The sequence below is a fragment of the Rhinoraja longicauda genome, chromosome 10 (assembly GCF_053455715.1).
Source record: "Rhinoraja longicauda isolate Sanriku21f chromosome 10, sRhiLon1.1, whole genome shotgun sequence".
NCBI classification, from domain to species: domain Eukaryota; kingdom Metazoa; phylum Chordata; class Chondrichthyes; order Rajiformes; family Arhynchobatidae; genus Rhinoraja; species Rhinoraja longicauda.
In genome coordinates, this window is record NC_135962.1 from 15557586 (window position 1) to 15570777 (window position 13192).

The 13192-nt window shown below is 39.5% G+C and overlaps 1 protein-coding gene across 4 annotated transcripts in view; it reads right to left on the reverse strand.

The window, feature by feature from the left end:
• pcnx1 (pecanex 1) overlaps positions 1 to 13192 on the reverse strand; it is a 224476-nt gene that overhangs the window by 78046 nt on the left and 133238 nt on the right. For all 4 annotated transcript variants that reach the window (XM_078406252.1, XM_078406253.1, XM_078406250.1 and 1 more), the window contains 2 exons: positions 4575 to 4656; positions 825 to 882 (listed from right to left, as the gene is read on the reverse strand). In XM_078406252.1, coding sequence (XP_078262378.1) covers positions 825 to 882; positions 4575 to 4656 — 140 coding nt within the window. The remainder of the gene's footprint in view (positions 1 to 824; positions 883 to 4574; positions 4657 to 13192) is intronic.

Below are 13192 nucleotides of genomic sequence, written 5' to 3' on the forward strand. Positions count from 1 at the left end.
CCAAAACTTTGACTGTCCATTTCCCTCCATGGATGCTGTTCAGACACTGTCTCCCTCCAGCAGATTGCATGATGTTGCACATTTAATTATTGGGAGTGCCATTTTGTGCCAAACTAATATGTTCCAGCAAAGCAGGCATTTTATTCTGAACTCATTTCCAATCCAAGGTTGATGTTAACCAAATGGATTTTTCATTTTGAATTATATTGAAATTCCATATTTGCACATTTTGCTCGATTATTTATTAAAACAAAGATATTACTGACAACTTCTAGACTGTGTTGTAAATGTTTCCAAAGAAAATTGGCAATTAAATATAGCTTTATATTAGATTCAGTGATGTCAAACAGGAGATACAATTTGCTTATTAACAGTAATCACGAACTATAATTAAGCAATACCAAATGTGTAATTTAACAATTTTTGTTTCAGTCAGGGTTTATTGTTTCAACATTTAGTCTCTTAACTCCTTTATGTTGTTGATAATCAAAAATCAAAATACAAATTGTATTCCAGACCTCTAACACACACTTATTTGATTTGAGGTTGATTATTCCTTTAGGACTAGTCTTAGCATTTAAATCTACCCCTAACATAGCAACGTTTATTGCACATCCTAGCTCAAGTATTCAGAAAATGCTATGTACAAATAAACACGTATATCTCATGATTGATCTAACTCGTTTTAAATAGTTTTGTATCACAAGATAACCAGATTGCAATTTTCTTTTCAGCATCAAGTCGATACATTTCTAACAAGTTCCAAAATATACAACAAACCAACACAATTTGATGTGAGCCACAACTTTATATCGAATACATACCAGATCATGTGGATAAAATCTAACTGAGGTAGAGCTTGATAGATGGGAATCTGTGTCCCTGCAAAGGGGAGAGAGTAGTTGGAAACAAAACTGCACTTTAGTTCATGAAAGCCATAAATCCTATGTGCTTTGCAACTGGTTAAGAGGATCACAAATTATATTTTGAAATGTTCAGCATCTAAGGTGACTTGCATTTTATAACCCCTTTTAATCTTGGACAACATCATAAATAACATACGTGTTTCAAAAAATAAAAGATTTTAATCTTCAGAGGATGTCACGTTAACAATTTGCAGCTGAAATGCTGAGCATCCTTTCAGCGATAAATAACATAACTTAACCTTCAATTGAACAATAACATTATTAAAAAACATCACTATTGCCCTGACCTATATTGCTACTTTTAAAACAAATAGCACTGGACACAACTTCAAGCAACATTCCACAAATTGAAAAATACAATCAGGTTCAGGTGACAAAGTGATTTAGACATGGTTCCCATCACAGCAGTTTTTACTTCTAACCAGCAGATCTTCATTTCTAACAAGCACATGTTACCTCTGAACTATTTCTCATCTGATGGAAAAATAAGCAACCCATCTGTTCTGCCCCACTGTTGAGATTAGTCGAGTTACAAAACTACACCAACACAGTGGTTGGAGGAACTGTGTGATTCTTCCATTCAACAGAAAATTATTAACTACAATAATAAGCAATTTTAAAAGGATTTAAAAGCTTTCAGGTTGATCACTTGCCTACAATGCCTTTTATAAATTAATTCTACCAGCAAAATAAATTTGTCGGTATGGGCAAGTTGGAACTATTTCTACGCTGTACGACTCTATGACCAAGAGCAGAATTGAGTTCACTTCCATTTACGTGAACGATCTTGGAATACCAACAGAAAAAAAAAATCTGGAGTTTATGTACTTAATCACTATCCAGAAAACCTTATAGGAAAGTGTGCAAAATTGGATAAGGATAAAGCAGAGCTTAACTGTGATTTCATTAACATCATACTGTCACATAACCTTTGACAATTCATTTCTGACAGTGCTGAAGAGAGCAATCCCAAGTGTAAAAAGTGCAAGACAAAGATCGGAAATAAAATATTAGCTTTTATCTCCATAGAATTGGAGGACATAAATGACGAAATGAAAGCTTTATTTCACAGAATCTTGGTCAAACATATCAGGACTACTGCAAATAATTTTAAGCACCATTCCTCAGGAAAGATACATTGGCTATTGTGGAAGCACAATGCAGATCCATTAGTATGTTGCCAATGTAGTTTAAAATGATAAATGATGAGGACATTGTATAATGTTGGTATGTAATCCCCTAGTTGAGAAGATGACAACTGTAAACCGATTCAACAGGATACATACAAAAAAGTATTTCCCCTGGTGAAGAAGCTCAGAGCTAGAGTATGTAAAGTTAAAGTTAAAGGTGGATCATTTTTAACTGCATCAGAAAACTCTTCTCTCCATGCAAAATGCACAGGAATCTAGCATTGTGGCAAAAGATTGAGTTTGCTGGGTTAATTGACATCTTCAGGAGTGAGATTGGTAATTTTTTTGTTTGGCAATAGACTGAAAGGAAATGAAGCCAAGGCAGAAAAAAGTGAAGTGTGGATCAGTCATAATCTAACTGATAGGTATCAAAGGGTTATATAACCTCCCCCTCTCCACATGTTCTAATACTGAGAACAACAAAGAAGGAAGCCATTTGGCACACTGGATCTATGTTAGCTCCCAAAGGAGCAATCCCATTATTTTCATCCCCCTCCCTTTTTCTCTTTCCAACTTATTTTCTCTCACACTATGACCTCCCATTTGATTCTTTTTGCCTTTAACCTCCACCAATGAGTCCACTCACACATCTTTGGGATATCGGAGGAAACTAGAGTATTTGGAGAACACTATTTCACGGAGTGAACGTACAATCTCCGTACAAATAGCTCCCGACATCAGATCAAACTAGAGTCCCTGGAATAGAGATACAGCAGTACTAACTTTTGCAGAAATGTCAAGACAGGATTTCCAATTCAATGAATAAAACCCACAAATTTTGGTTATGTGACCAGAACATTGCAGGCTGGATCCCCTAGAAATTTACATAATTTAATTCTGGCATGACACTGAAACAAGTGAAACAGGAAACTGTAGTTACTGATAAGCAAATCAGTTCCAATGTGGGAAATGTGGGCGGATGCATGGCAGATGCAGTTTAATGTGGATAAGTGTGAGGTAATCCACTTTGGTGGTAAGAATAGGAAGGCAGATTATTATTTGAATGGTGTCAAGTTAGGGAAAGGGGGCATACAACGTGATATGGGTATCTTAGTGCATCAGTCACTGAAAGGAAGCATGCAGGTACAGCAGGCAGTGAAGAAAGCCAATGGAATGTTGGCCTTCATAACAAGAGGAGTTGAGTATAGGAGCAAAGAGGTCCTTCTGCAGTTGTACAGGGCCCTAGTGAGACCGCACCTGGAGTACTGTGTGCAGTTTTGGTCTCCAAATTTGAGGAAGGATATTCTTGCTATTGAGGGCGTGCAGCATAGGTTTACTAGGTTAATTCCCGGAATGGCGGGACTCTCATATGTTGAGAGACTGGAGCGACTAGGTTTGTATACACTGGAATTTAGAAGGATGAGAGGGGATCTTATCGAAACATATAAGATTATTAAGGGGTTGGACATGTTAGAGGCAGGAAACATGTTCCCAATGTTGGGGGAGTCCAGAACCAGGGGCCACAGTTTAAGAATAAGGGGTAGGCCATTTAGAACAGAGATGAGGAAAAACTTTTTTAGTCAGAGTTGTGAATCTGTGGAATTCTCTGCCTCCGAGGGCAGTAGAGGCCAATTCTCTGAATACATTCAAGAGAGAGCTAGATAGAGCTCTTAAGGATAGCAGAGTCAGGGGGTATGGGGAGAAAGCAGGAACGGGGTACTGATTGAGAATGATCAGCCATGATCACATTGAATGGCGGTGCTGGCTCGAAGGGCCGAATGGCCTACTCCTGCACCTATTGTCTATTGTCTATTGAAATCAGAAATAAAAACGATATGCTGAAGTTACTGAGTAGATCAGTCAGCATCAGAGGAGCAAAACAGAATTAATGTTTCATGTCCAAAATCTAGCACCAAAAGTAGAAAAGCGAGATAAAGGGGTATTTAAACTTGCAAAGAACAAGTGAAAAGTGTGCGATAGTGTTGACCAGGTTTGGCCGAGTGGCACAAACTCTGTCAATGCCAACTTCGAGAAGAAAATAAACGCTGGTTAATCACTTCAAAGTGCAGCTTCCCGATTCTGCATTGGTGGGCTTCAAACAATCATTTACTTTAATTTACTATCCTAATCGAATATCTCCATCAACTATTAATATTGTTCCAACGAAGCAAGTAAGATTGTGAAGCAGCACCTCAATCCACCTTTCAGCTAGACATAATGCAACTTTCAAGATTCAGTACAGAATATAACAATTCAGATAACCAGCCTTTCCTGCTTAGGTCAGAACTGCCCGGTTTTGATTTAAGATCATTGACAAAACAGAACAGCAATTCTATCCAGTTCATTCAGAGATGTTTCAAAAATAGGATCTCTTAAAATCAAATTCTGTACACAGCACCAATGATTTTGTTTTAAATTGACTGAACAGGAGAATCTGTGATCTAAGTTGGAGAGATTCAATGAGTTGGAAAGATTCAATGAGACCCCAGTGCTTCTTTTCTCCACTTAAATTACTTACCATAAGTTGTTTGATGTCCTCCTTGCAGCAGTTTCGAAGTTTACAAGCGACATGTCACAGCCCCCTGTTTCATACAACTTGCCTGGAACAAGAACATAACAACATAAGAAATAGAAGCGGGAGCAGGCCAAGTGGCCCCTTCATCCAGCTCTACAATTTAAGGTTGTAGTTAACCCTGAACCTCAACAACCCCTATTTCAAAACTCAATCAATCTCAGACCGTGGAGGTAGATAATCCGAAGATTTACAACCTCTACAAAGAAATTACTCATTTCAGTATGGAATGACAATTTTTTTGTTCCAGATTCTCCAGAGTGAAACCAACAAACTCTTTGTATTTGTTAACTCCTCCCAGAATCTTTAATGTATCAATTAGATTATTTTAAACTTGTGAAAATAATCTAGTCATACAGCCTGTCCACCAAGGATAACTTCACAAAAGCCAAATGGTACCTCCTCAAAGCAAGTTTATCCGTAGGTATAGAGACTGATGGCACACAGTATTCCTCATGTGGTCTCATCAACAGAGTGTTCAATAGAAGACTTTATTACTTGTCTTACAACCACTTGGCAAAAATGTCCAAAATAAAAAAGCACCTTCCTGCCCATTTGCTGTACCTTGATGTCAACTTGCTGAATTTTGTGAACCAATTTATCCAAATGCCTCTGCACACAAAGATTTATCATTTCAAAGTCTATTCTAATCCTCCGACTAAATTGAATAATCTCCTATTTCTCCACATTATAGTTTAGCTGTTGTCTTTATGTCCACTTACTTAACCTGTCCCCAATTTACTGCAATCTTCACAGACCACTCGCCCACCCATCTGTTTTGTCAGCAATCTCTAGCAGATTACATATTGTTTTTGTTATTAAGAATTGTAAATAACTAAGAGCCTTGTGATACCTATAAAGAACAGTAATAAAATTGTTTTTTAAAACGAGTTAATAGTACAAAATACACAAGGAATTCTTCAAAATTATTGAAGTCAACCTCCTATTCCTCCACAACAATTTATAACAAATATGTCATCTTATAAATTGACCCATTGAGAACTATTGTACAGTAAATAGGTGATTCAACATTCCTGACTTTTCCTTCATATTTCTATCTCTACCAATTCCCAGGCACCTTTCCAAGGTCATTACCTTTGAAAACGCAGAAGAAGCAATTAATGGCTTTAACTTCTCCCTTCACACTGTCAAGGGCCCATAAGACCTTCCACATGAAATAGTGATTTACTTGCTTTACATATTTTATTTCAATATAATTGTTCTCCCTTTTGTGCAAATGCTGCATGATTTGCTGAGTACCTCCAGCGTTTCTGTTTGTATCTCCAACTCCAAGTTCCACTCAAAGATTGAACTTTTACAGATGCTACATGAGCTATTTGCAATACTATTTGTAATTTTATTGGTGATTTCAATAATAATATCTTAATGTATTAATGGCTGCAAAAGTTTCAATAAATCTGTGCTGGATAGGAAAATACTTGAATTTGTTCTCGTCCAATGTGCCAGAAAGAGGACACATAAAATACCTGTGATAAACAGGAACTTCAAATTTCCCACCCATAACCGTGGGCACATTCTGGACCTTGTCTGCTCCACTGGACTAAATCTACATCACCTCTCTGGCTCCGACCCCACCCTCTCTGATCACTTAGCCATCACCATGTCTGTCAACATTCCCACACCAGCACCAAAGCAAAAACGCAAAATCAACTTCCGTAAGCTGAACTCTGTTTCACCTACCTCGCTCTCATCCTCCCTCTCTGAAATAATGTCCGCCTCTCCCTTCGTTGACCTCCACAGCCCATCTGACCTCACTGACTACTACAACCGCACTCTCTCCTCCTGCCTCGACCAGCTTGCACCTATAAAAACCAAAACAGTTTCCTTCACCCACTCTGCTCCCTGGTTTACCCCTGAACTCCGCATGATGAAAACTCATGCCCGCCAACTTGAAAGACTCCGCAACAAAACAGGTCTCACAATTCACTCCCAAGCCTACAAAGACCACCTGCAGCACTACAAAGATGCCCTCTCCCGCGCCCACTCCACCTACTACTCTCAAATAATTCACTCTGGCTCCGGAAACCCCAAAACACTCTTCTCTACAATAAACAAACTCCTCAGCCCCCTGGACACCATCTCCCAATCATTCACAGTTGACAAATGCACCACTTTCCTTTCATTCTTCCAAAGCAAAATAGACAACATCTACAGCACCTTAACCACCAACGCACCTGCTCCCCCTCAAACCACCTGCCCCCCCTTATCCTGTCAACCCCTGCCTCAGTTCTCCCCAGTCTCCACCACCGACCTCTCTGACCTCTTCACAGGAATAAAAACTGCCACCTGCTCTCTGGACCCCATCCCCTCCAGCTTTGTCAAGGCCTGCCTTCCTGCTCTCTCTCCACTTATCACTGCAACAATAAACTCCTCCCTGTCCACTGGCATCGTCCCGCCATCCCTCAAAATCGCTGCTGTCACCCCCATTCTGAAAAAACCTGGTCTAAACCCTGACACCCCAAACAACTTCAGACCAATCTCCAACCTACCCTTTCTGTCCAAAGTTTTGGAACGTGCTGTAGCTTCCCAACTCAAACACCACCTCTCTACCAATAACCTGTATGAAACTTTCCAATCCGGATTCCGCTCCAACCACTGTACTGAAACTGCGCTCCTCAAAATCACAAACGACATTCTCCTCTCCTCCGACGCTGGCAACCTCAACATCCTCATCCTACTTGACCTCAGCGCCGCCTTTGACACCATAAATCACTCCATTCTCCTCACCCGACTTGAAACCTCCTTTAACATCACCGGCACAGCCCTATCCTGGTTCAAATCTTACCTCTCTGACAGACACCAGTTCATCTCCATTAACAACTGTAAATCCCCCACCGCTCCCCTCCCCCAAGGTGTCCCCCAAGGCTCAGTCCTTGGCCCCCTCCTCTTCATCCTCTACCTGTTCCCCCTTGGTCAATTAATCCGCCGTCATGGTCTCAACTTCCACTGCTTCGCCGATGATATCCAGCTCCTCATCTCCACCAAGTCAATCTCACCCACCACACACTCTACACTGACAAACTGCATCACTGAAATAAAATCTTGGCTTCAATCAAATTTCCTCAAACTCAATTGCAACAAATCTGAAATCATCATCATTGGTCCAAAAACGCTCACCAAATCCACCCAAAACTTCATCCTCAACATTGATGGTCTCCCAGTATCCACCTCCCCTCACATCCAGAATCTTGGAATCATCTTTGATCAAACCCTCTCCTTCGACAAACACATCAAACACATCACAAAGACAGCCTTCTTCCACCTCAAAAACATTGCCCGTCTCCGTCCATCCCTCTCCTCCACAGCTGCAGAAACCCTCATCCACGCCTTCATCACCTCCCGTCTGGACTACTGCAACAGCCTCCTCTATGGCGCACCCTCAAAAATCATCAGTAAACTTCAATATTCAAAACTCCGCTGCCCGTCTACTCACCCACACCCCGATCCGTGACCATATCACTCCCGTCCTTTACAAACTCCACTGGCTCCCCATCCCCCAGAGAATCCAGTACAAAATCCTCCTCATAACCTACAAAGCCCTCCATAACCTGGCCCCATCCTACCTGACCGACCTCCTCCACAGGCACACTCCCACCTGCACCCTCCGCTCTGCTGCTGCCAATCTCCTATCCCCCCACATCCGGACCAAACTCAGATCCTGGGGGGACAGGGCTTTCTCCATCGCTGCTCCCACCCTATGGAACTCACTACCCCAAACCGTTAGAGACTCCTCCACACTCACCACAATCAAAACATCGCTGAAGTCTCACCTGTTCAGTACTGCCTTCAACCATGAAGGTCACCTCACCTTCTGTCTCCTTTCTCTGTTCGTTTACTTATTTACTTATTTATCTATTTATTCATTTCCCTATGTTCTCTAAATCTCTGTAAAGCGTCTTTGAGTATATGAAAAGCGCTATATAAATGTAATGCATTATTATTATTATTATTATAAAGCATGCCAGGCGTGATTAATAAAAGCAAATTTGTGCAAATAAATATGGATATTTGATACATGTCTGAAATCTTCAAAACATTATAAAAAGTCTCATAAAACACCAACAAAAAAGTCACTGCTCATGTAAATGGAAGAATGGCCTACACATAGAAAGTAACGTATGATTAAATGCAGCCAAATCATATGTGCACAAGTTTAACACAAGCTTGAAAGAGAATATCAAAATAATAAGTACATGGAAAAAATGCAGGAAATAAACCATAGACTGTAGACATAGACAGTAAACAGGATTGTGTAAATAAGTGGCAATTGCAGAAATATGGACCCTTGAATACACAGAATCTTGTGAAAGAGCCATTACAGGACTAGCATATAATTTTTGTTGAAATGCTTTGAATGAAAAAGCCCATTAATGCTTAAATTTAGGGATATTAATTTCATTAATAATAAAAAAAATCATAACTTAAGGAAGTTACTTGTCTACGGTTTACACCTACTCTTTCAAGAGTCATCGCAAAAACAGCATTGAATCTTGATGCTGCTGTGTCACATTCTAGGATTTGGATTACAAAAGGTCTTCTGCAAAGTAGCTTGCCAGCAAAAGAAGTCAGATCAGAACAGAAAGGCAGTGACCTGAAAAATGCAAGTCCAGGATTTAAATTATTTAACTCACGAAAAACATAATTAAGTTTAAGTTGTCTATGACCTGGAAGGGAGCTAACAACATTGGTAAGTAAATTGACTCAAGTTCTGTGAGAAGAAATGGGTGACGTTTCGGGTCGAGACTGGGTCTAAAGAAGGGTCTCGCCCCGAAACGCCACCCATTCCTTCTATCCAGAGATGTTGCCTGTCCCGCTGAGTTACTCCAGCATTTTGTGTCTATCTTCGGTTTAAACCAGCATCTGCAGTGCCTTCCTACACATCGAGTTCTGTGACTCTGTGGTTAATATAAATTCTCAAAGAGGTGATATTTTTTGTTTTTGTTTCCTGTGCAAATTTAAGAACTAGGAATTTAGTAAGTGAAAACTGACCAGCACTCTTATCACTCTTCCTAAATAAAGTAGTTAGTTGGACAGGCTGTTTCCAAAATCTCAGAATTTTATCTTTACTCGCAGGTTAACCATATCACAGATGTGGATAAAGATGTGCTTTATAACAGAGGGTTTAAACCAATTCCTAGATAAACAAAAGTTTTAAATGAAAGTCAACAGAAAAACTATAGTCTCTTGTGTTTATTTCAAGTCAATTCAACAAAGCTAACTGAACCATAAACTGTACAACTATATTTTTGGTCAGAGGATGATTGTCAACAGTATATCAGATCAATAGTTCAGAACTGCTACAATTCAATTTAACCATTCCATTACCATAAGAGGACAGCAAAGTAATGCAGCCACGAAAGCTGCAATCTCACAGTTGACTCACAGTGCCAGAGACCCAGGTTCAATCCTGACCTTGGGTGCTGTCTGTGTGGAGTTTGCACATTCTCCCTCTGACCATGTGGGTTTCATCCTGGTGCTCAGGTTTCCTCCCACATCCCCAAAACAAGTGGATTTGCAGGTTAATAGGCCTCTGTAAATTACCCCCACTGTGCAGGTAGTGGATGAAAAAGTGTGATAGCATAGAACTAGTGTGAACGGGTGACCGATGGTTGGCATGGACTCAGTCGGCTGAACGGCCTGTATCCATGTTGTATCTCTAAACTAAACACCAGAGTCTGACCCAACCTTCCGTGCTGAAAGTATGGAATTCTCATATTCTCCCTGCGACTGCGTGGATTTTCTCAAGCTGTTCCAGTTACCACCCTCATCCAAAAGTCAGGTGGGTTGGTTGGTTAACTGTCAAGTGTAAATTGCCCAAAGTACAGTATGATTGCTAGAATTAATGGGAACGTGGGGAGAATCAGTTACAGTGAACATTTGCGGGGATTGTTCCATGAGCTGGCGTAAAATGCCAAATTACCTCAATCTATGTTATAATTAAGTTTGGAGGTTAAGAAACCTCTTTCCTAGTTTTGTTCCGAAGCAACACTTAACTGCACTGTCACATAATCTTGTCAGTTAAGTTTTACTTTAGAAATTCTGGGCAATCTTTCCATATATAAAAATGTGGCCATTCATATTAAAAATATTTCAATTCACGTAGGAAGCATCACGGCAATAGCTTTCTCAATCAACAACACAGGAATAACATCATTTTTGGCGAAACGAGCCATTTAGAGCACAAAGTATAAATGTCAGAAACTTGAAAAAGGATAATAACACAAAGAGGTCAGCCAGGTTTTTAAAATGCATTGAGCCAAAAAAACTTGCGTTATTGACTGCAATGTGGTAATTATCTCTTTCTACCTGGCAACATGCAGTCGATTTTTGTAAATGGTCAGTTCTGTACCAATGATTTTTAACGTAAAGGCATTAGAAAGCAATCCTTGAAACACAAGAGTAACAGCAGCACGAAGCACGAAAGTCCATTGGTAAGTTCAGGTGATTTTTGTTGATAGCATTTTACATCCATCTAAGATGCAGAGTACACCGACAAGAGGACCTGAAAAATTGCCAGGCCTTTCAAAATATTTTCTCAGGTTCACCTTGATATAAAATTGTTAAAAAAACAAGCAAAAGACATTAATCGGCTGGGATTATCAGAATGCATGCCCTTCAGCCCAAAGAGTCAAGATGATAGAAAGGAACGATTCAAACAATGTAAATGTACTTTCCTGTCATAATTTCAAAATCATTAAAGTTCTTTGAAGCAATATAATCAGTACCAATATCAAACAACGTAGCAGAACCACTTAATTCAGAGCAATGTTTGCAAAATAGTTGACACAAACACTAGAAATATGATAACAAGAATATGTTCACGTATTAAAGAACATAGAACTCTATATCTTACAAACGAAAGCCTACAATAAATACACTATTAGCTTAGATTGAACTTGTCCACCAAGAGAATTGTAACAACCTTGTTGCAAATCTATACAGCTAGTTCCAAAAATTGCAACCACGTTCAGTTATCCTGCACTTTATGAAAATAAACACATCTTTTAGTTTTAAATACATAAAATAAACAAATCTTAGGGACTGAGTTTTGAATGCTAAGGGAATCAGAACAAATGGAGAACGGATAAGAAAAAGGGGTTGAGGTTCAGGGTTATCTGCAAACATAATTAGTGGTAGACTGATGTCTGAAGAAGGGTCTCGACCCGAAGCGTCACCCATTCCTTCTCTCCAGAGATGCTGCCTGTCCCACTGAGTTGCTCCAGCATTTTGTGTCTACCTTTGATTTAAACCAGCATCTGTAGTTCTTTCCTACACCTTAATGAGGGGGTTGGCTTCAATTATTTTGAAGAATTCCTGGAGAATTTTGTACTATAAACACATCTTTTACTTTAATTTTATCTTAAGGATATGTAGAGGACATTGATCAAAGTGATCTGATACTGAAAGAAAAGAAAGCAACTTATTTGGTGAATACCATGAGTAGTTATATGCACCTTAGTCTTCAAACTCATCCTTTCTTTTGTCAACTGCCATTCTATTCTATGGAGTTTTACAGTAATACATACTTTTATGATAAAGAAATTGAACAGATGAGAATAATTTTGAAGCATTCCCTCAAAAAAAATAACATAATTTGGAGATAATGGTCAGGAATAGTACACAAATTGTGAAAGGTACAACGTGAAAAGAATAGATGTGGATGGGTCCTACTTATCACTCCTGCTCTCGGGTTTTACTGTGGATTCATAAGCAGACACCAAGCAGAAACCAGTTAATTCCCTTTGGGAATGAAGAGTGATAAATCATGGATGGTATCATCCTGGGATAACTCATACACAGCTTTTATTTTCCATCTTCAAAGTGGACATACCTCGAAGAGAAATCACAGTGGAGCAACAAGTAGTGTAAGAAAATAACTGCAGATGCTGGTACAAATCGATTTATTCACAAAATGCTGGAGTAACTCAGCAGGTCGGGCAGCATCTCGGGAGAGAAGGAATGGGTGACGTTTCGGGTCGAGACCCTTCTTCAGACTGAGAAGGGTCTCGACCCGAAACGTCACCCATTCCTTCTCTCCCGAGATGCTGCCCGACCTGCTGAGTTACTCCAGCATTTTGTGAATACATTTTTTTTATTTTCCATCGTCGGACTGCTAATTTAGTCACATTGTTAATTTGGTCACCTGCACCATCTACAGAAAACAATACATGATACCTGGCAGCAGAGAAAATAGCAATAGAACAGAGTAATATTTTCTGATGTTTTAAATATTCATGGACCAATGACTAAAACAATGGCTCATATGTATTTTTATACATGCATCTTTAGCAAAGCAAGTCAAAATGTGTTGGGAATCAAATCAGACATAGTTTGCGGCATGAACTGGACTGTAAGAATGGGTCACCTATGTTATAACATACAGATAACTTTAGTTATAACTGCCCACTGGGGGTGGGGGCGAGGGATTCACTCCAACCACATGGTGGCCATTCAGTGCAACAACTAGTTGCTTTCAAATGCAAAGCTCTTTGTAACAGCTAAGAATTTATTTTAGTTACTGCAAGCTGTTTGTAACATTGTTT